The following is a 22,862-nucleotide window of genomic DNA, read 5'->3' on the forward strand; positions in this document are numbered from 1 at the left end:
AGTCCTTATTGCCCAGTGACAGCCCCGAAACCTAAAGGATCTGGAGAAGGTCTGTATGGAGGAGTGGGCCAAAATCCCTACTGCAGTGTGTGCAAACCTGGTCAAGAACTACAGGAAATTTCTCTGTAATTGCAAACAAGGTTTCTGTACCAAATATTAAGTTCTGATTTTCTGATGTATCAAATAGTTATGTCATGCAATAAAAATGCAAATTAATTACTTAAAAATCATACAATGTGATTTTATGGATTTTTGGTTTAGATTTGGATTTTCCGTCTCTATCAGTTGAAGTGTACCTATGATAAAAATTACAGACCTCTACATGCTTTGTAAGTAGGAAAACCTGCAAAACCGGCAGTGTATCAAATACTAGTTCTCCCCACTGTATCTTGGTTATCTGTAAAATCTATTGGTAGCTAAATCCGGAGAAATGACGGACCATGTAAAAAACTGTTGGTCACTAAATCCGGCTAGAAGGACCAAGTAAAAAATATTTGGCTGGAATGCCCTCGCCCGTCTGAGCGGTCAGCTGTGAATGCCTTCATCCACTATATACTTAACTGATTGGTTTGGTTCTGTCACGTTTTTAATGGAAATATGGGCGGGGTCTGTAAATATATTTTTTTGTGGGGGACTTCCGGTTAAGCACTTCCGGACAGTAGTTTGCAGCTAGCTAGCTAACTAACTCGATAACTTCCCAAACATGGATTCATGAAAAATGGGCATTTAATGTTCGGTAAGGGGATTCCACAATAACTGGCAGAAACGGAAGCTGTTCATGGAGCAGGATGGTTTTGTCCCCCAAACCTTTTTGAGATTGGAGTGCAGTTGTGCACCTTTAGATTTGCACCCACCTCCTATGGATGAGGAGTCTCTTCGGCTTTGGCTCAAAGCATTGAACTTGAAGAAACCACCAAACCGACCCTATGAGTGTTCCTATCACTTCGTGGACAAGAGGCCGACTGAAGAGCATCCTTTCCCTGAGAAGTGACTAGCCTAGATGATCCAGTTAGGCTGGACTCATGAAAATTTTAACAATGCTTTTTTCTGATAAAAAAAATAGTTCATTGCATCCGCCGTGGAGCCCAGTTTCATAATATTACCATATCCCAGCTTCTGTCTGCTAAATGGCATATATTATATTATATTATTTAAATAGGCAAAAAAAACAGGCCTTATTTTAGAGCATTTTTCACCCTGCCAGCTCCTATTAGTTCTATTGAGCACTGTGGCACCAACTCGTTTTACAAAAGTTCTATTCCCAGCCCATTGTTCTACGTCACAATGCCTGCTTCACTATTGTTGGCAATGAGACATGCCCACGTTGTAACGTAAACAACAACAAAAAATTGCTTGTGGAACTCTGAGGTCGTACCATTGTTTCCTATAGGGGAAATATACAGTTGAAGTCTAAAGTTTACATACACCTTAGCCAAATACATTTAAACTCACAATTCCTTTTCACAATTCCTGAAATTTAATCTTAGTACAATTCCGTTTTAGGTCATGTAGGATCACCACTTTATTTTAAGAATGTGAAATGTCAGAATAATAGTAGAGAGAATTATTTATTTCAGCTTGTATTTCTTTCATCACATTCCCAGTGGGTCAGAAGTTTACATACACTCAATTAGTATTTGTGCCGTTAAATTGTTTAACTTGGGTCAAACATTTTGGGTAGCCTTCCACAAGCTTCCCGCAATAAGTTGGGTGAATGTTGGCCCATTCCTCCTGACAGCAAGCAATGCAGGTGTAGAAGCACGGTGGCTAGGAAAAACTCCCTAGAAATGCCAGAACCTAGAGAGGAACCAGGCTATGAGGAGTGGCTAGTCCTCTTCTGGCTGTGCCGGGTGGAGATTATAACAGAACATTGCCAAGATGTTCAAATGTTCATAGATGACCAGCAGGGTCAAATAATAATAATCATGTCATGCTGGTGAATGAGGACCCAAAAGCGACTTGGCGAAAACAGAGTATTTAATCCAGAATAAACTTTACAAAACAAAAAGCATAATACTACACGTAAAGACGAGAACAGACTGGAGACTTGATCGAGAACTGCAGGTTGCCTCGGGAAGGCACTTGAACCTAGCAGACTCAGACACCTGCTCACCACGCAGCATCTGAGGGAAACACGACACGACAGGGCAAAACATAGACACAGCACGGTGAATATAAATGAGGATCCGACGGGGCAGGTACGGGAAACAAGGAGAGAAATAGGGACTCTAATCAGGGAAAAGGATCGGGAACAGGTGTGGGAAGGCTAAATGATGATTAGGGGAATAGGAACAGCTGGGAGCAGGAACGGAACGATAGAGAGAAGAGAGAGCGAGAGAGTGAGAGAGGGAGGGGGAGAGAGAGGGATAGAAAGAGGGAAAGAACCTAATAAGACCAGCAGAGGGAAACGAATAGAATGGGAAGCACAGGGACAAGTGTCATGCTGGTGAAAGAGGACCCAAAAGCGACTTGGCGAAAACAGAGTCTTTAATCCAGTAAAGTAAATACAAACAAAAAAACACAACTTTCACTCGATATGACGAGGACAAACTGGAGACTCGAACTTGAACAGCAGGTGAACAGCAGGTTGCCTCGGGAAGGCACTTGAACCAGACAGACTCAGACACCTGCTCACCACGCAGCATCTGAGGAAAACACGACACGACAGGGCGATACACAAACACAGCACGGTGAATACTAAACAAGGAACCGACAGGACAGGAACGGAACACAAAGGAAGAAATAGGGACTCTAATCAGGGGAAAGGATCGGGAACAGGTGTGGGAAGACTAAATGATTGATTAGGGGAATAGGAACAGCTGGGAGCAGGAACGGAACGATAGAGAGAAGAGAGAGCGAGAGAGTGAGAGAGGGAGGGGAGAGAGAGGGATAGAAAGAGGGAAAGAACCTAATAAGACCAGCAGAGGGAAACGAATAGAATGGGAAGCACAGGGACAAGACAAGATAATAAATGACAAAACATGACAGTACCCCCACTCACCGAGCGCCTCCTGGCGCACTCGAGGAGGAATCCTGGCGGCAACGGAGGAAATCATCGATGAGTGAACGGTCCAGCACGTCCCGAGACGGAACCCAACTCCTCTCCTCAGGACCGTAACCCTCCCAATCCACTAAGTATTGGTGACCCCGTCCCCGAGAACGCATGTCCATGATCTTATGTACCTTGTAAATAGGTGCGCTCTCGACAAGGACGGGAGGGGGGAGGGAAGACGAACGGGGGTGCGAAGAAAGGGCTTGACACAGGAGACATGGAAGACAGGATGGACGCGACGAAGATGTCGCGGAAGAAGCAGTCGCACAGCGACAGGATTGACGACCTGGGAGACACGGAACGGACCAATGAACCGCGGAGTCAACTTACGAGAAGCTGTCGTAAGAGGAAGGTTGCGAGTGGAAAGCCACACTCTCTGGCCGCAACAATACCTTGGACTCTTAATCCTGCGTTTATTGGCGGCTCTCACAGTCTGTGCCCTGTAACGGCAAAGTGCAGACCTCACCCTCCTCCAGGTGCGCTCACAACGTTGGACAAACGCTTGAGCGGAGGGAACGCTGGACTCGGCAAGCTGGGATGAGAACAGAGGAGGCTGGTAACCCAGACTACTCTGAAACGGAGATAACCCGGTAGCAGACGAAGGAAGCGAATTGTGAGCGTATTCTGCCCAGGGGAGCTGTTCTGCCCAAGACGCAGGGTTTCTGAAAGAAAGGCTGCGTAGTATGCGACCAATCGTCTGATTGGCCCTCTCTGCTTGACCGTTAGACTGGGGATGAAACCCGGAAGAGAGACTGACGGACGCACCAATCAAACGACAGAACTCCCTCCAAAACTGTGACGTGAATTGCGGGCCTCTGTCTGAAACGGCGTCTAACGGGAGGCCATGAATTCTGAATACATTCTCGATAATGATTTGTGCCGTCTCCTTAGCGGAAGGAAGTTTAGCGAGGGGAATGAAATGTGCCGCCTTAGAGAACCTATCGACAACCGTAAGAATCACAGTCTTCCCCGCAGACAAAGGCAGACCGGTAATGAAGTCTAGGGCGATGTGAGACCATGGTCGAGAAGGAATGGGGAGCGGTCTGAGACGACCGGCAGGAGGAGAGTTACCCGACTTAGTCTGCGCGCAGTCCGAACAAGCAGCCACGAAACGGCGCGTGTCACGCTCCTGAGTCGGCCACCAAAAGCGCTGGCGAATAGACGCAAGAGTGCCTCGAACACCGGGATGACCAGCTAACTTGGCAGAGTGAGCCCACTGAAGAACAGCCAGACGAGTGGAAACAGGAACGAAAAGGAGGTTACTAGGACAAGCGCGGCGACGCAGTGTGCGTGAGTGCTTGCTTAACCTGTCTTTCAATTCCCCAGACTGTTAACCCGACAACACGCCCATAAGGAAGAATCCCCTCGGGATCAGTAGAAGCCACAGAAGAACTAAACAGACGGGATAAGGCATCAGGCTTGGTGTTCTTGCTACCCGGACGGTAAGAAATCACAAACTCGAAACGAGCGAAAAACAACGCCCAACGAGCTTGACGGGCATTAAGTCGTTTGGCAGAACGGATGTACTCAAGGTTCTTATGGTCTGTCCAAACGACAAAAGGAACGGTCGCCCCCTCCAACCACTGTCGCCATTCGCCTAGGGCTAAGCGGATGGCGAGCAGTTCACGGTTACCCACATCATAGTTGCGCTCAGATGGCGACAGGCGATGAGAAAAATAAGCGCAAGGATGAACCTTATCGTCAGACTGGAAGCGCTGGGATAGAATGGCTCCCACGCCTACCTCTGAAGCGTCAACCTCGACAATGAATTGTCTAGTGACGTCAGGAGTAACGAGGATAGGAGCGGACGTAAAACGTTCTTTTAGAAGATCAAAAGCTCCCTGGGCGGAACCGGACCACTTAAAACACGTCTTGACAGAAGTAAGAGCTGTGAGAGGGGCAGCAACTTGACCGAAATTACGAATGAAACGCCGATAGAAATTAGCGAAACCTAAAAAGCGCTGCAACTCGACACGTGACCTTGGAACGGGCCAATCACTGACAGCTTGGACCTTAGCGGAATCCATCTGAATGCCTTCAGCGGAAATAACGGAACCGAGAAAAGTAACGGAGGAGACATGAAAAGAGCACTTCTCAGACTTTACGTAGAGACAATTCTCTAAAAGGCGCTGTAGGACACGTCGAACGTGCTGAACATGAATCTCGAGTGACGGAGAAAAAATCAGGATATCGTCAAGATAGACAAAAACAAAGATGTTCAGCATGTCTCTCAGAACATCATTAACTAATGCCTGAAAAACAGCTGGCGCATTGGCGAGACCAAACGGCAGAACCCGGTACTCAAAATGCCCTAACGGAGTGTTAAACGCCGTTTTCCACTCGTCCCCCTCTCTGATGCGCACGAGATGGTAAGCGTTACGAAGGTCCAACTTAGTAAAGCACCTGGATCCCTGCAGAATCTCGAAGGCTGATGACATAAGGGGAAGCGGATAACGATTCTTAACCGTTATGTCATTCAGCCCTCGATAATCCACGCAGGGGCGCAGAGTACCGTCCTTCTTCTTAACAAAAAGAACCCCGCCCCGGCCGGAGAGGAAGAAGGCACTATGGTACCGGCGTCAAGAGACACAGACAAATAATCCTCGAGAGCCTTACGTTCGGGAGCCGACAGAGAGTATAGTCTACCCCGAGAAGGAGTGGTCCCCGGAAGGAGATCAATACTACAATCATACGACCGGTGAGGAGGAAGGGAGTTGGCTCGGGACCGACTGAAGACCGTGCGCAGATCATGATATTCCTCCGGCACTCCTGTCAAATCGCCAGGTTCCTCCTGAGAAGTAGGGACAGAAGAAACGGGAGGGATGGCAGACATTAAACACTTCACATGACAAGAAACGTTCCAGGATAGGATAGAATTACTAGACCAATTAATAGAAGGATTATGACATACTAGCCAGGGATGACCCAAAACAACAGGTGTAAACGGTGAACGAAAAATCAAAAAGAAATAGTCTCACTGTGGTTACCAGATACTGTGAGGGTTAAAGGTAGTGTCTCAAATCTGATACTGGGAAGATGACTACCATCTAAGGCGAACATGGGCGTAGGCTTATCTAACTCTCTGAAAGGAATGTCATGTTTCCGAACCCATGCTTCGTCCATGAAACAACCCTCAGCCCCAGAGTCTATCAAGGCACTACATGTAGCACCCGAACCGGTCCAGCGTAGATGGACCGACAAAGTAGTACAGGATTTTGATGGAGAGACTTGAGTAGTTGCGCTCACCTGTAGCCCTCCGCTTACAGATGAGCTCTGGCCTTTTACTGGACATGAATTAACAAAATGTCCAGCAACTCCGCAATAGAGGCACAGGCGGTTGGTGATCCTCCGTTCCCTCTCCTTAGTCGAGATGCGAATCCCTCCCAGCTGCATGGGCTCAGACTCTGAGCCAGAGGAGGGAGATGGTTGCGATGCGGAGCAGGGAAACACCGTTGATGCGAGCTCTCTTCCACGAGCCCGGTGACGAAGATCTACCCGTCGTTCTATGCGGATGGCGAGAGCAATCAAAGAGTCCACATCTGAAGGAACCTCCCGGGAGAGAATCTCATCCTTAACCACTGCGTGGAGTCCCTCCAGAAAACGAGCGAGCAGCGCCGGCTCGTTCCACTCACTAGAGGCAGCAAGAGTGCGAAACTCAATAGAATAATCCGTTATGGACCGTTCACCTTGGCATAAGGAAGCCAGGGCCCTAGAAGCCTCCCTACCAAAAACTGAACGGTCAAAAACCCGAATCATCTCCTCTTTAAAGTTCTGGAACTTGTTAGAGCAATCAGCCCTTGCCTCCCAGATAGCTGTGCCCCATTCTCGAGCCCGGCCAGTAAGGAGTGAAATGACGTAAGCAACCCGAGCTCTCTCTCTAGAGTATGTGTTGGGTTGGAGAGAGAACACAATCTCACACTGCGTGAGAAAGGAGCGGCACTCAGTGGGCTGCCCGGAGTAGCAAGGTGGGTTATTAACCCTAGGTTCTGGAGGCTCGACAGGCCAGGAAGTAACAGGTGGCACGAGACGTAGACTCTGGAACTGTCCAGAGAGGTCGGAAACCTGAGCGGCCAGGTTCTCCACGGCATGGCGAGCAGCAGACAATTCCTGCTCGTGTCTGCCGAGCATGGCTCCTTGGATCTCGACGGCAGTGTAACGAGCGTCTGAAGTCGCTGGGTCCATTCCTTGGTCGGTTCCTTCTGTCATGCTGGTGAAAGAGGACCCAAAAGCGACTTGGCGAAAACAGAGTCTTTAATCCAGTAAAGTAAATACAAACAAAAAAACACAACTTTCACTCGATATGACGAGGACAAACTGGAGACTCGAACTTGAACAGCAGGTGAACAGCAGGTTGCCTCGGGAAGGCACTTGAACCAGACAGACTCAGACACCTGCTCACCACGCAGCATCTGAGGAAAACACGACACGACAGGGCGATACACAAACACAGCACGGTGAATACTAAACAAGGAACCGACAGGACAGGAACGGAACACAAAGGAAGAAATAGGGACTCTAATCAGGGGAAAGGATCGGGAACAGGTGTGGGAAGACTAAATGATTGATTAGGGGAATAGGAACAGCTGGGAGCAGGAACGGAACGATAGAGAGAAGAGAGAGCGAGAGAGTGAGAGAGGGAGGGGGAGAGAGAGGGATAGAAAGAGGGAAAGAACCTAATAAGACCAGCAGAGGGAAACGAATAGAATGGGAAGCACAGGGACAAGACAAGATAATAAATGACAAAACATGACAACAAGACATGATAATAAATGACAAAACATGACAAATCACAGTGGTTGTTGAGGGTGCAACAGGTCAGCACCTCAGGAGTAAATGTCAGTTGGCTTTTCATAGCCGATCATTCAGAGTATCTCTACCGCTCCTGCTGTCTAGAGAGTTGAAAAAAGCAGGTCTGGGACAGGGAGCACGTCCAGTGAACAGGTTAGTGTTCCATAGCCACAGGCAGAACAGTTGAAACTGGAGCAGCAGCACAGCCAGGTGGACTGTGGACAGCAAGGAGCGCTCAGTTGCCTGAGATAGAGAGAGAAAGAAAGAAAGAAAGAAAGAAAGAAAGAAAGAAAGAGAGAAAGAAAGAGAGAACGAGAGAATTAGAGAGCGCATACTTAAATTCACACAGGACACCGGATAAGACAGGAGAAATACTCCAGATATAACAGACAACCCATAGCCCCCCGACACAAACTACTGCAGCATAAATACTGGAGGCTGACTCAGTAGAGGTCGGGAGACACTGTGGTCCCATCCAACGATACCCCCGGACAGGGCCAAACAGGCAGGATATAACCCTACCCACTTTTCCAAAGCACAGCCCCCACACCACTAGAGGGATATCTTCAACCACCAACCTACCATCCTGAGACAAGGCCGAGTATAGCCCACAAAGATCTCCGCCATGGCACAAACCGGGGGGGGGCAACCCAGACAGGAAGATCAGGTCAGTGACTCAACCCACTCAAGTGACACACCCCTCCGAGGGACGGCATGGAAGAGCACCAGTAAGCAAATTGATATAAAACATCCCCACTAAATGTTTTCAAATGCTCACAAATTTCTACAAAATATGCAAAAATGTATATAAAACATGGCTATAAACTATGAAATGAGCTCACGAATTGTAAAACGTCCACGTACTGTAATATACATCCACAATACTTTTAGTTTTTATGATGATATTCCCTGGAGGTCGGGGCCCACAGGGCAGGTGCCCTGCGTGCCCATTCGGTAATCTGGCCCTGATCATCAAGTTAAACCACAGGTATTGTTGTTACACATCCTCACACTGTCTTGGAGGATAAAACTGAGACAGTAGCCAGCTTCCATTTTACCTAATTCTGTAGTCCAAAGAATGTTCTCTTAGTCCAGAAGTATTGGATGAAAATCCACAATGTTGGTGCCATACAGGAGCACTGACCAATCTGCCTACAAAAGAGGACTGCTGGTTTTGAGGATGGTGTGGAGGTCAGTGGTTGATGATCTGAGCACCCCCTGAGATGGTGAGTATGGTTTCAGTAGACCACTATTGAGCTGGTAGATCAGATAGGAGCTTCAGGGAAAGGTAATTTAGTGCTTTGAATGTGGTTCATATTGCCTTATAGTGGATTCAGGACTTGGACATGGAGTCAATGCAGTTTAAAGATGCATTTACATCGGCGCTTGGACTTACCTACTTTCTGTTGTGTATATGAAGCTTGTACTCACTGTTCGTGGTGCCTTTTTCTGCTAGTCTCTGATGAGCTAACAGAGGAGCCCGTATATACGTGTACCAGATATCTTTACTCTGAATAAACCTGTCGCTTGTCGTACAATCTACCACCTTGTCTGAATCGATCCTTAACCGGCTCATCCTTCTACATAACCTTTTATCAACACTTATCAGATAATTAATAAGGTGTTGTTCACAATTTGTAAATGAATAATAATGTACTACTAATGTACTATAAACCAGTTATAAAGTAGTTATTGTCAAGGCATTTGTTAATGGTTGATTAATGTTTTGACTCACCATTTATAAACGTATTTATAAATGTATTTTGTAAATGTCACAAATGGTGTATTTATTAATGAGTGCATTTATGAATGTGAGTACATGTACTTACGTATACCTCAGTGCCTCACTAATAGCCCCTAATCTAAAAAAGTGTTCACTATATATACACTTTATATGGCTAAAACATAATCTAAATAACGCAATGGTAAAATAAGAAGTGCACAACACAAGGAAGTATAAGACAAAACAAAAAAATGACATTCCATTAAAATGTGAAGTCTAGCGTTGGGGTGAGTTGCTGCCGGAAGTGTTGTGGAATAACCTAGCATGCTGATGAAAAAGGCAGTTAATTCAAAACTAGCAGTATTTCAATCTTCTCAATTTTGAGGCTTGGATAATGGGATAATTAGGGGAAGTCCGGATCTACCCCTTAGTGAGTGTTAATTGACCCCTCTCCCTCTTTAGCTCAGCCCACCGACCAGCAGGGCATTCATGACACGTGTAGGGGTGCAGCTCTGCACCATGTGACCCAGGGCAAAGTTGGCTCCCTGCCGGATGAAGGCGTTGGCCTCGCTGGCTTTGTGCAGCAGCACCCATGCTGTCCCCTCCACCTCACTGTCCATGGCCCTCTGGAGGTGGACGGACATGTCGCCCAGTGTGGCCATGGCAGCACAGGACACTGCAGAGCGCAGGTTCTTCACCTGAATCATAATAACACGCACAGGACCAGCTATTAATGTTGAGCAGAACAACCCACGAACATCAGAAACAAGACACAATAATTTGACTTGTTCTCCAAATGTAGCAGATTTGTGCAGATGAATGAATTGGGCAGTGAATGAATACAGCTACCTCATTTATAATGGCAAGGCAGATATCAAGGAGTTTAGGCATCAGTATGTCCATGTGGTTCTGAGCCATCACACGGAGAAAGGTCAAGCCCTCGATCTTCTTCTCCCTGCAATTCAGTGAAAGAAACGTAAGCATTTTCCACAACATTTTCCAAAAACATTATAATGATGTTCATCAATTAGGACTCTGGTCTCTTAATTTCAGAAGTTTCTACGCTCTGTAGCTCAAATCTACATTTCCAAGGACAGTACACTGTGCTTCCTTGAGCCTAGCTCCATTGGTCTTGTCTACAGTGAATGCTCACCAGTCATCAGAGGCACAGTGGAGTAGCTTGAAGGTCTTAGTCAGGGCCTGCTCTGGGTTGGACAGGGGCTGCAATCTGGCCTGGTTCTTAATTTGACCCTTTGGCTCACTGGCTGCCATCTTGTCTATGGGTTGACAGCAGACATCTATCTCTCTATGAACTGTATGTATTTATTTATGTATTTTCTCTTTCCCATAACTGTTTGTAGCTTTTAACACTAGTTCATTATGATATCATTTTAAATTTAGCACATATATTTTTGGTGCTCTCCCTGCTCAGAAACAGGGTCGAATTAGCCTTGAGAAAAGGTCATCTCACCATGAAACAGGCAAATCAATTGTGGAAAAATGTCTTAGCCCTGGGCTAAAGCCATTTGTGTACCTTCCCTTCCTACTGTTTTTCTATCAATCTACCTAGCTTCATCTCCCTGTCTAATTTACATTAGTGTGAGTACATGAGAGGGACTGACCTGAGCCGGTGGCAGCCTTTGGCAGGCTAAGGAACCTTATAGGCAGAGTCTGTTTGCTCCTGGGCTTGGTAGGAGGGGGAGCAGTTCTGGGTGGGCTGTCACGCGACTTGACCGGGGTCCCAACATCCAAGTAGTCACGGAGCTCAGCAGGGGTCTTCATATCCACTGAGCTCAGGCTTCCCAGAGAGCTGGTGGCTATTTCCCCCGTGGGCATGGCCGAAACCAAACTTCTCCTGCCCATGGCCTTCATTTCATGTACCACCTTTGGTGTAGACCAGAAAAGAATGCTCCCATCATAGAAATACATATAGAACTAGTATATATATAAACTAATACACAGAGAGATCCTGTATTCTAGGATCTATTCTATCATGCTGTCAAAAAGAGAGTATCCTTTCTAACCTGTACCTCCGCACACTGACTCGGTACCGATTCCCCCTGTATTTAGCCTCGTTATTGTTATGGCATTGTGTTACTTTAATTATTATTACTTTTTACTTTAGTTTATTTGGTAAATATTTTCTTAACTCTTCTTGAACTGCACTGTTGGTTTCACGGTAAAGGTCTACACTTGTTGTGTTCGGCACATGTGATTGATTTGATTTTAAGACATGGAACCACTATCTGTTTTGGCAATTTATCAGTCCAAGTATAATTTTGAACTGCAAGTTTTCACATTTACAATAAATTCAAAGTCCATGCTACCTTCCAGTCTTCCTCCTTCAGGTGAGCCTCGATGTCTCTCACCTCCTCCATCAGGTCAATGGGTCCGTTGTTGTCAGCACAGCCCTGGTCCGACTGGACTTTCAGGGCTTTGACTCCCCGCCTGCCCTTCTTCTTCTTGCCCCTCTTGGAAGGAGCTGCAGTGGGAGGGACGGGAACAGGCCACACGCTACTGCTGCTGAATGACTTATTTACCTGGATGGACTCCAGAGAGTGAGATCCGGGTCGAACTTGGGCTCCGTCCACCCCCACCACATTCTTCAGTGGGGCCAGAGCTATGTGCTCAAGCCTTCGTGGCAAAGGCCTCGGTGGAGCTTTCGGCCTCGGAATACACTGAATAGAGGGGACGAAGTGGTGCGCGAAGGTGCTGCCAACACCGATGAGAGCAGTCCGGATATAATTCTCATGGATAGCACTTATCTTTCTTTGCTTTGCTTCCATGGCCTCTCTCTCAGCTCTCTGCATCTGCAGAAGTCTGGCATCACTGATGAAGCCACGATGGCCCTCTGCGATTGGGTAGCTCTCCTGATAGCCCTGGATCACAATGGTACAGTATGAAATGTATAGCATAAGTGAAGAAGGCAAAATAGTTTCTACAGTGTGTCATGAAAAACTTTTAAGCTAAAGATTTTATGGATGTAGGCCTACTGTATGTCTATGAAACCACAAAATAAACAGTGATATTTTTGGGAAAACGTTTGAAAAGCTGATGAGCCTTACAAAACTTGAAAACTTGTTCTGGTCATCCCGTTGGTTTAAAGCCATGTTTTGCTTCCTCAGGTTTTCGATGACGCTCTTCATCTGTGAGTTCTCCTTCTGGAGTTTGTCAAACTCACTTGATTTTCTCCCTCGATAAGCCATTGATGATAAATATTAACACTCTTAAAATAAGAACAACCTATCTCTGTGAGAAATCTATCAAGGAATGAGTGGAAATTAAATGTTGCTTGTCAGATGGAACCAGCAATGATATCATGGCAAGGCTTCCGTTACATTGTGATGTCATAATGGGGTCTGTTGACAGTGCTGGTGTAACGGATGTGAAACGGCTAGCTTAGTTAGCGGTGTGCGCTAAATAGCGTTTCAATCGGTTACGTCACTTGCTCTGAGAACTTGAAGTAGTAGTTCCCCTTGCTCTGCAAGGGCAGTGGCTTTTGTGGAGCGATGGGTAACGATGCTTCGAAGGTGACTGTTGTTGATGTGTGCAGAAGGTCCCTGGTTCGCGCCCGGGTATGGGCGAGGGGACGGTTTAAAAGTATACTGTTACATTGATGCTGTTGACCCGGATTACTGGTTGCTGCGGAAAAAGGAGGAAGGTCAAAAGGGGGGTGAGTTTAACGGATGTGAAACGGCTAGCTTAGTTAGCGGTGTGCGCTAAATAGCGTTTCAATTGGTTACGTCACTTGATCTGAGACCTTGAAGTAGTAGTTCCCCTTGCTCTGCAAGAGCAGTGGCTTTTGTGGAGCGATGGGTAACGACGCTTCGTGGGTGACTGTTGTTGATGTGTGCAGAAGGTCCCTGGTTCGCGCCCGGGTATGGGCGAGGGGACGGTTTAAAATTATACTGTTACACTGAGCACATCAGCACATGGTGAACATTAATGAAAGCCTTTTGATTCCCATATAAAATCATAAATGTGGTGAATTTCTAAATACTATATATATGTATATAAACTCAGCAAAAAAATAAACGTCCCTTTTTTAGGACCCTGTCTTTCAAAGATAATTCGTAAAAATCCAAGTAACTTCACAGCTCTTCATTGTAAAGACTCTTCATTGCTCCAAGACTGCTTCCATCACGTGGACTGGGATATGTTTTGTATTGCGTCAGACAACAACATTAACTAATACGCTGATTCCGTGAGCGAGTTCATTAGAACTTGCGTTGAAGATGTCGTTCCCATAGCAACGATTAAAACATTCCCAAACCAGAAACCGTGGATTGATGGCAGCATTTGCATGAAACTGAAAGCGCGAACCACTGCTTTTAATTAGGGCAAGGTGACCGGAAACAACATACAAACAGTGTAGCTATTCCCTCCAGAAGGCGATCAAACAAGCTAAGCGTCAGTATAGAGACAAAGTAGAATCGCAATTCAACGGCTCAGATACAAGAGGTATGTGGCAGGGTCTACAGTCAATCACGGATTACAAAAAGAAAACCATCCCAGTCACGGACCAGGATGCCTTGCTCCCCGACAGACGCTCTGGATAAGAGCGTCTGCTAAATGACTTAAATGTAAATGTAAATAACTTTTTTGCCCGCTTTGAGGAGAATGACGATTTACTACTGTTTTCCCATTGAAGGCCATATTGAGGTTAAATCAATGACTGGAGTTTTTCATTGATAAAAACAAATCACTATTGAAAGTGAAAGTCAGTATCGTGTATAAATCTCCCATGAAGGCGTGGGTTCAAATCCCACTTCTGACAGTTGTTTAGTGCCTCTCAGGAGTCATGCTGCTTAGCAGTAATAATATGATGATGAAATAACAACTTCACACAGTGAAATAACAATTTATAATAAACACTCTCAAATGCAAACCTTCTGGAGCTGAGCAAAGATCAAGGAAAATAAGAAAACAGCTGTACTTAGCATAGGTTACAGGTTTGTAGTCAAGCCACAGATTTCAGGTGAGATCCCATGATACACTCAACAATACAACAACACGATTCTCATGAATAACCATTGAGCCATTTGCTAAGATTTCCCCCATTTTGACATGTGGAAACCTGTTGTCACTCTTACCCTGACGGATAGCTCCAGGCACTTTTTTGGTCCTATCTGAGGCATTTTAAAATTCATGTCAAAATGGCCATATTCTGAAGACACTCTTAAAATCTGCAGGGTAATCGAACTGGCCACATCTAAAGTCAAGCCACAGGCCATAGGTGAGAAACCTTGTTAAACCCTAAAAGAAAAAGAAAAAACACAACTGCATTGAAAATAACCATTAAGTCATTCAGGTCACAGACTCCCCTATAGGCATGGTTTGAAACCCACTCCTGACAACGTTTTAGCGCCTGCATGTCATGCACCTTTGTAAAATTCAGTTGAAAAATAAATGACTTAAGGTCATGTAAATGACACCTAGTTAATAGGAGTAGTGAATAACTATCGTATTTGTAATATTCTGCAAAAACAAAAACACTGTGCCTGTGTCAATGACAGTTCAGCAACAATTATATTATTTAAACAATTATTTAAACATTATTACCAGCCATTTTCTCTGTCCCCCATGTCCCCTGGTGTATGATGGCAGCCTGTCAGAATGTAACAGAGACTGCTCCTGCTTGGCTGGGGAGTGGGACCCTGTGTGTTCAGACAATGGCATCACCTACACCTCCCCCTGCCTCGCAGGCTCGCCCAGCTTTACAGGTTACAGCAAGAACACGGTATCAATACTATTAATGTACTGGTACCGAATACAAAACATGAGTGTACAAAACATTCACAGTGATGATGGCCCCTGTTGACACCAATGCTTCCCACAATTGTTTCAAGTTGGCTGTATGTCTTTTGAGTGGTGGACCATTCTTGATAGACACGGGAAACTGTTGAGCGTTAAAAAAACAGCAGCGGTGCAGTTCTTGACACAAACTGGTACCCCTGGCACCGACTATCATGCCCTGTTGAAAGGCACATAAATATTTTGTCTTGCCCATTCACCCTCTGAATGGCACACATACACAATCCAAGTCTAAATTGTCTCAAGCCTTACAATATTTTTTTAAACCTGTCTCCTCTTCTTTATCTATACTGATTTAGGTGGATTTAACTAGTGACATCCATAAGGGATTATAGCTTTAACCTGGATTCACCTGGTCAGCAAATGTCATGGAAAGAGCAAGTGTTCTTAATGTTTTATACACTCAGTGTAACTCATTGGCACTGAAATAAGTTATTTTTCAACCATTAACTGGGTCCTTGTTGAGGCCTTATCTAAGTAAGTAATGGCTGATTGACAATAAAGTATTATTTTGATATATGGAAAAAATATGGTATGCAATCCCTATGTAGAGAAGGTTCTCTATGGTAGTTGTTCAATGTGACTTCAACTTTTACAGGGCACTGTGGTAAAATAGATGTTTAATCTCAGTGTGACTCCCTGTTTAAATAAAAGTTAAATAAAATTTTAAAAAACATCAACACACACACGTATGGGGTACACATGCTATCACATCATTACATATTAGGCCCTACTGCACCTGCATTCCAGCATCTGGAATTGACTCAACATGTTTTAGGTGGGTGATCAATACATGTGGGGGAAGAGGTGGCTGTCGAATGTATGATTCTGATATGTACAGGTAAGTTTATTGTGGGTGGGGGGTGTCCATGTTTGTGTCTGTAATCTGAGGTGTGTTTGAATATGAATGAGCAGCAGTGTTGTGATCTGTCCTATCCCGTCCTTGCAGAGTGATCTTCCTCGGCCTCATCACCTGTCTTGGGAGACACCACCACGGGACAGACCCCACACACCGCTAGAGATCGAACTTCAGACTCCCTCCAAAACCACTGAACCCCTCAACACACCGAAATAAATTACAGTGCACACCCTTAGAGGGAGCCGGAACAGGATAACTACCTCCACCCTCACAAAGACACAGAGGAGGAGGAACTATCCAACACCCAGGGAGAGAGAACGAGTGACCTCAGTCGAACACAGTCAGAAAGAGGAGGTGGAAGAGGCATTCGATAGAGGAGGAGGTTACCGCAGAGGCCATTCCTCCTGTTCATGTGTGTGCAAGAAAGAGTAGAAGGCTTCTGATCAGCCAAATGGCAGGCAGAGGGAGAGGTCATAGTGATTCACACCCACAGAGAGAAAGACAACCCACACAAGCTCTTGGTTGAGATGAACCACACAGAGGTAGAGGCAGAGGGCTTTCAGCGTTTGCCAGTCAGCCTGCCTGCTCTAATCCTCAAGTCAATTGTATTTAAAATCATGTTCAATTAAAGATTTTTATTCAATAATTGAAAAGTCCCATTTACTTAATGATGATCATTTTTCACTGTCTTCAACCCTCAAGAACCAGGGTGAGTCTGGGTCACCCTTTTACTGGGCAAACACAACTTGCATATCATCATAGACTAGGCCGAAACGTTAATATTTGAACCTTGCTTGAATAAAACAATGCATTTTTTTTATAGTGAGCAAGAGTTGGGATTTTTCCTTTTCTATGATGATTCAAATTTTTGGTTGCACCTCAACTCAACGTTGGTTGAGCTCCCTCCGTTTTTCTTGTTGTGAAATAATACATATTTTTTTAAATGGACAAAGTAAATTATTCAAAGCATTAAATTGGGGTGTTTCCCACTTATTTACACAACCTACTCCACACTTGCAAAGTGAAAGTTTATAGAAAAGTTCTGAAATTAAGTAGTAAACAGAAGAAAAGCAGAATTGAGTTCAATTAAAATGCGAATAATTTAATGGTCTATGGTTCAATCCCTTTTCTGCAGGTGTGATGAATAATTAATATTGTTCCTCCTCTTCCTTGTGGCAGGCGCAGCAGCACACTGCCCTCCAAAGCCTGCAAAATAATCGCAGGACTGCCCCTTTCCTAGCTCTGCATGGAACATCCAGTGTTACGTCCTTGGTGACGTGTGGGGTGACATCCGGGATAACCACAGCAACATCCTCTGGAAAGGGAAAAAAGAGGAACAGAATGCAAGCAAATGCAAACCGTAGCTTCAAAACACTGGCCAGTTGAAAGGTTCTATGAAGATGTCATGACAAACGGCACCTGTCAAAGTATTAACTTAAGGGGGCTGAATAATTTTGCATGCCCAATTTTTCAGTTTTTTATTTGTTAAAAAAGTTTGAAATATCCAATAAATGTCGTTCCACTTCATGATTGTGTCCCAATTGTTGTTGATTCTTCACAAAAAATACAGTTTTATATCTTTATGTTTGAAGCGTGAAATCTGGCAAAAGGTCGCAAAGTTCAAGTTGGCTGAATACTTTTGCAAGGCACTGTATATGTGCTTTGCAGAAGCCTTTAAAAAAAATGTATTCCCTGTAGCGTGCATTTTACTGGAGCATGATCAGATTGCTTTGTTTAAACCAGAATGAAGATTTGGTCTGAGAAACGATGACGATTATAGCACGATAGCTTTTATTTGTACTTTTAATAAGGCAATATATATATGACCCCCTTTCAAAGAGTCACTCATTTATCACTTTCTTGCAGATATACAGTGCCTTCAGAAAGTGTTCATACCCATTATGAACGTATTCCTCATTTTGTTTTCTTACAGCCTGAATTCCAAATGGATTAAATTATGTTTTTTTTTATCATCTCACCCAGCTACAATTTACATAAGTATTCACAATACAGACAAGTCTGGACACACCTCATTTAATCTTTTTTTAATTTTTTTACATTTTAGAAAAATAGTGAAGACTTCAAAACAATGAAATAACACAATTGGAATCATATAGTAAGAAAAAAAGTTTTAAACAAATCCAAATATATTTTATATTTGAGAATCTTTGAAGTAGCCATCCTTTTCCTTGACCACTTTTACACACTCTTGGCATTCTCTCAAACCTTTTCATGAGGTAGTCACCTGGAATGTTTATCAATTAACAGGTGTACCTTCTTAAAAGTCAATTTGTGGATTTTCTTTCCTTCTTAAAGCGTTTGAGCCAATAGGTTGTGTTGTGACAAGGTAGGGATGGTGTACAGAAGATATCCCTATTTGATAAAAGACCAAGTCCATATTATGCCAAGAACTGCTCAAATAAGCAAAGAGAAACAACATTGTTACTTAAGACATGAATGTCAGTCAATACGGAAAATTTCAAGAACTTTGAAAGATTCTTCTAGTGCAGTCGCAAAAACCATGAAGCGCTATGATGAAACTGGCTCTCATGAGGAAGACCCAGAGTTACCTTTGCTGCAGAGAATAAGTTCAGTAGACGTAACTGCACCTCAGATTGCAGCCCAAATAAATTCTTCACAGAGTTCAAGAACTACACACATCTCAACATTCACTGTTCAGAGGAGACTGCATATGAATCAGGCCTTCATGGGCGAATTGCTCCATTGAAACCACTACTAAAAGATGGACACCAATAATAAGAAGAGACTTGTTTCAGCCAAGAAACACGAGCAATGGACCGTTAGACCGTTAGACTATGGACCGTTAGACCGTTAGACTATTTGTTGACTGGTGTTACGACAGATGAGTGAGGAGGTGTGGAGTCAGGCGCAGAGAGCAAAAGATGTGGGAAAAAACACGCTTTAATGTCCCGGATAAATAACATGAACAAAAGTAGGAAAACAAATGATCAGAAATATAAACGGACAGCGTGAAACCCAAAATACAAACAAAATACACTCAAACAAAGAACAGACGAACAAGCCCGCACGAAACAGAAGTGGGCTGAACAAACTATATATAACCCTACCCTAACAACCAAACAAGAAACAGGTGATACCAATCAGACAAAACCAAAGGAACACAGAACAACGGATCGGTTGATAGCTAGTAGACCGGCGACGACGACCGCCAAGCGCCACCCGAACAAGAAGGGGAGTCACCTTCGGTAATATTCGTGACAACTGGTTTAAAATCCATCAGAGGCTGAATAAGTATTGAAGGGGACAGAGCTTGTTTTGCCAAGGAAAGTGAAAAGGACTGAGGGAAAGTAAAATGGAAAATACATGGAAAGGAACATGGAAGAACCTCAAAGAACATTGCATTTTCAGGATCATGTAACATCAAACATAACATCAAAATGCAAAATGGAACACAATGTGATCACATTTTCACATGTGTAGTTTAATGTAATCACATGTTGCTTTACATGTTATCACATTATCTTCACATAAGATTACATGAAAACATGTTTTTGGAACACTTCCCGTGTTCACATGTGAAATTCATGTGGTTTTTGCATAAACACCCTGCAGTTCCACACTCAAGGATTTTAATAATGCTTTAAATGCACATGTATGATTGTGCATGTGTAATGGGTTGAAAACAAAGTCACTAAAAACAGACACACATTTATTATTTACCCCCCCCCCCCTAATTGTTTCTGTATTTGTCTTAATGAATCTAAATGGTATTTTCTACATACTACATACATAATATCCATCAAGGCAAATAGATGGCGGTGTTGCACTGTTGTAGCAGGAGAAACAGCAAGTTCTGGCCAAGCGCTCACCATTCTGCAGAATAAGGACCATAACTTTACAGAGGTAAACTGTGTCTGTTCTTGTACTATTATAGGAATGTAACAGCACGTCAAACGTTCAAATATATGCACAATATGTAATAACATGCTATTTAACAACTTTGTCCAGATATTATCACGTTAGGAAAGGTTTTGTTTTGGCTTTGTGTCGAACTGAGTGAGAGAAGAACGTGATTTACATTGAGTGAGAGTGTATGTTAGCTTGCTGCTAGCTGAGGTAAAAAACGATTTACGAGTCACAGAGACTATATTTACTGAGTAGTTTACTTGTACTGGATTTTGTCTAGGAGATTTTTTATAAAGAATCCATTTGTTAGGGATTTCTGAGTTGGTTTTTACATGTTATTGGTTGTTTTGTGTAAAATTGTGCTCACTAGCTGTTGTTTTTGTGCTCACTAGTTGTTCCTATTAATTGATTGACTGGCGTTTGTCCATGACTCTGTCAAACCCCTAACGTTGTTTTATTTGATGCTGTGTTGTTGCAGCCTAGTATACAAACTGATATGCCATTAGTTTTTTTTAAACAGTGTTTATATGTTGCGATTCCTGACTACTGTAGTGTTGTGGTTTCTTGCAGGTAACCTGCTGTTCCTGGCTGTGGTCAGCCATTTTGGGGCAAAGCTGCACCGGCCCAGGTTCATTGCTATGGGCAGTTTCCTCATGGCTGTAGGATCCTTCCTCACATGCCTGCCACACTTCTTCATGGGACGGTAAAAACAACTGAAATACTGGTTCAACTTGTACTTGTAGAAATACTCCAATGCGGAGGATAGTTTCACTTTAGAAATAAAGAAATGTATCCAGTCGTTGATTAATCTGAGTTAACTTAGAACTAAAATCTTGCGTAATTGGTCAGCTGCTTGATTATGTTTTGGGGCCATACATGTTAAGAGAAGGGATTAAGAGATGCTATAACTGAATTTGTAAGGTTGGACCCAGGTTCAGAGAAGAGACCAGAAGATGAAGCAGGGGTTCCAACCAGTGTCTCCACCCCTCAAGGGCCCACTTAACTGCCAAAAGCTCCCGGTTACCTACATCGTAGTTGCTTTCCGCTAACGAGAACCTCTTGGAGAGAAAGGAGCATGGGTGGAGTTTCTTGTCCTTTCTTGTCATCGAGGTGAACAAAGACGAACCGGTTCAACATATCCCTAAGAGGTGTCATTGATCAATGCCTGAAAGACTGCCGGTGAGTTCGATATTCCAAAGGTCATGACTAAATACTCAGTGACCACTAGGGATGTTAAAGGCAGTTTTCCACTCATCTCCCTGATTCTCTCCAGATTTTAAGCGTTGCGGAGGTCCAGTTTGGTGAAGAATTGGACTCCTAGGGCCAACTCCAAGGCGGCGGTCTTCGGGTAGGGGGTAACGATTCTTGATCGTAATCTTTTTCAGCCCTCTGTAATCGATGCAAGGACTGAAGTTTGGGTCAGAGACAGAGAGACAAGGGATGTGTTTAGACAGGCAGCCCAATTATATTTTTCCCACTAATTGGTCTTTTGACCAATCACATTAGATATTTTCACATCATCTCTTTTTCAGAGCATATCTGATTGGTCAAAAGACCAATTACAAAAATAAATGACTGAATTGGGCAGCCTGTCTCAACAAAGCCATAGAAACCTGGACATGCTCCTACTGAAATGTTCCATCCTGTCAGTGCTGATGTTGAATGGCATTAAATACACTTTTTGTTGTTGTCTCCCATCCCCTATGGGTTTGTTGAATGAAACTCCAGCACACTGGTAGCACTAAAGGCGTGCGAGTATAACTTTTCCAAGTGAGTTGAACCTCCCTCCCGGTGCGGTGGGTATATCCCTGGGAGGTTTCATAGTCACAAACCAAACGCAAATGGTCTAATTCAAAACCTAACTTTTTTCACTTTATAAATGAGTTTAAACAATATGGCAACACTTTAACTAAAATGAAAAACAAAAAGGCAATTCAAACATATTATTAATGAATATGATTTGTTTGTTTAGGATTCCTGGCAATGTAAATAGTTTTTTTGTATGCTTGTTTGCATGTGAATATTCCTCTTTTGTTTGTTGATATTTGTTAATAATAAATAAATAAAAAGATAGAGCATGATGCTGTAGAGTCTGTTGACAAGAATGTGGTGATTGACAGAGTCGAAAGCCTTGGCCAGGTCAGTGAATACGGTTGCACAGTATTGTTTCTTATCGATGGCGGTTAAGATATCATTTAGGTCCTTGAGCGTGGCTGAGGTGCACCCATGACCATGATAGAGCATGACACTTGCAACGCCAGGGTAGTGGGTTTGATTCCAGTCGCTTTGGATAAAAGCGTTTGATGAATGACATATTAATTTTATATATTCACTTACTTGCTATACAATGTCGAGAGAAAAAGGGTCAATTCAAGAGGGAGCCAAGAAATTCATGTCCAAACATCGTTTTCTTTGCCTGATGTCATTAGAAATGACATAGAATTAATCATTAGCTTGTTCTCTACAATATTATAACATTCATGTACTTGTACTTGACAGTGTTGATGAAATAATAACGATCATTTGCTGTGACCATTACTAGTTTAGACTGCACCGCACTTGGTTGTATGTGTTCCATATTTGGTGTTGTGAGGTTAAATTCACAGCGTAAATCGTCGGTAACTTTTCAACCATATATGGTAGAGACTTTGGGTTTAGACTATTGTTTTCTGACATAATGTTCTATTGATTGGGCTTATTTGTAAACCTTGAATGAATTAATAATTTTATGTTTGGGG

At 43.7% G+C, this 22,862-nt stretch overlaps 1 protein-coding gene and 1 long non-coding RNA gene across 2 annotated transcripts; one reads left to right on the plus strand and one right to left on the minus strand.

The window, feature by feature from the left end:
• Nucleotides 1-11,863: 11,863 nt before the first annotated feature.
• LOC124018771 lies at nucleotides 11,864-12,784 on the minus strand. Its single transcript, XM_046334130.1, has 2 exons — nucleotides 12,629-12,784; nucleotides 11,864-12,442 (listed from the first exon to the last, which is right to left on the minus strand). The coding sequence occupies exons 1-2, from the start codon at nucleotides 12,767-12,769 to the stop codon at nucleotides 11,864-11,866; spliced, it is 720 nt and encodes a 239-aa protein (XP_046190086.1). The 5' UTR covers nucleotides 12,770-12,784.
• Nucleotides 12,785-20,097: 7,313 nt separating this feature from the next.
• LOC124018766 lies at nucleotides 20,098-22,212 on the plus strand. The gene is made up of 4 exons (XR_006835679.1): nucleotides 20,098-20,121; nucleotides 20,695-20,827; nucleotides 21,046-21,303; nucleotides 21,398-22,212. It is a non-coding gene; the product is annotated as an uncharacterized LOC124018766 (long non-coding RNA).
• Nucleotides 22,213-22,862: the final 650 nt, after the last annotated feature.

Source organism: Oncorhynchus gorbuscha, unplaced genomic scaffold, assembly GCF_021184085.1.
Source record: "Oncorhynchus gorbuscha isolate QuinsamMale2020 ecotype Even-year unplaced genomic scaffold, OgorEven_v1.0 Un_scaffold_579, whole genome shotgun sequence".
Lineage (NCBI taxonomy): Eukaryota > Metazoa > Chordata > Actinopteri > Salmoniformes > Salmonidae > Oncorhynchus > Oncorhynchus gorbuscha.

Excerpts from the sequence above, each read along its gene's own strand:
- LOC124018771 (XM_046334130.1), bottom strand. The coding sequence starts at position 12,769 with ATGGCTTATCGAGGGAGAAAATCAAGTGAGTTTGACAAACTCCAGAAG. Across the intron at positions 12,443-12,628 it reads AGAACAAGTTTTCAAGTTTT|GGCTATCAGGAGAGCTACCC; the intron begins GTAAGGCTCATC and ends ATTGTGATCCAG.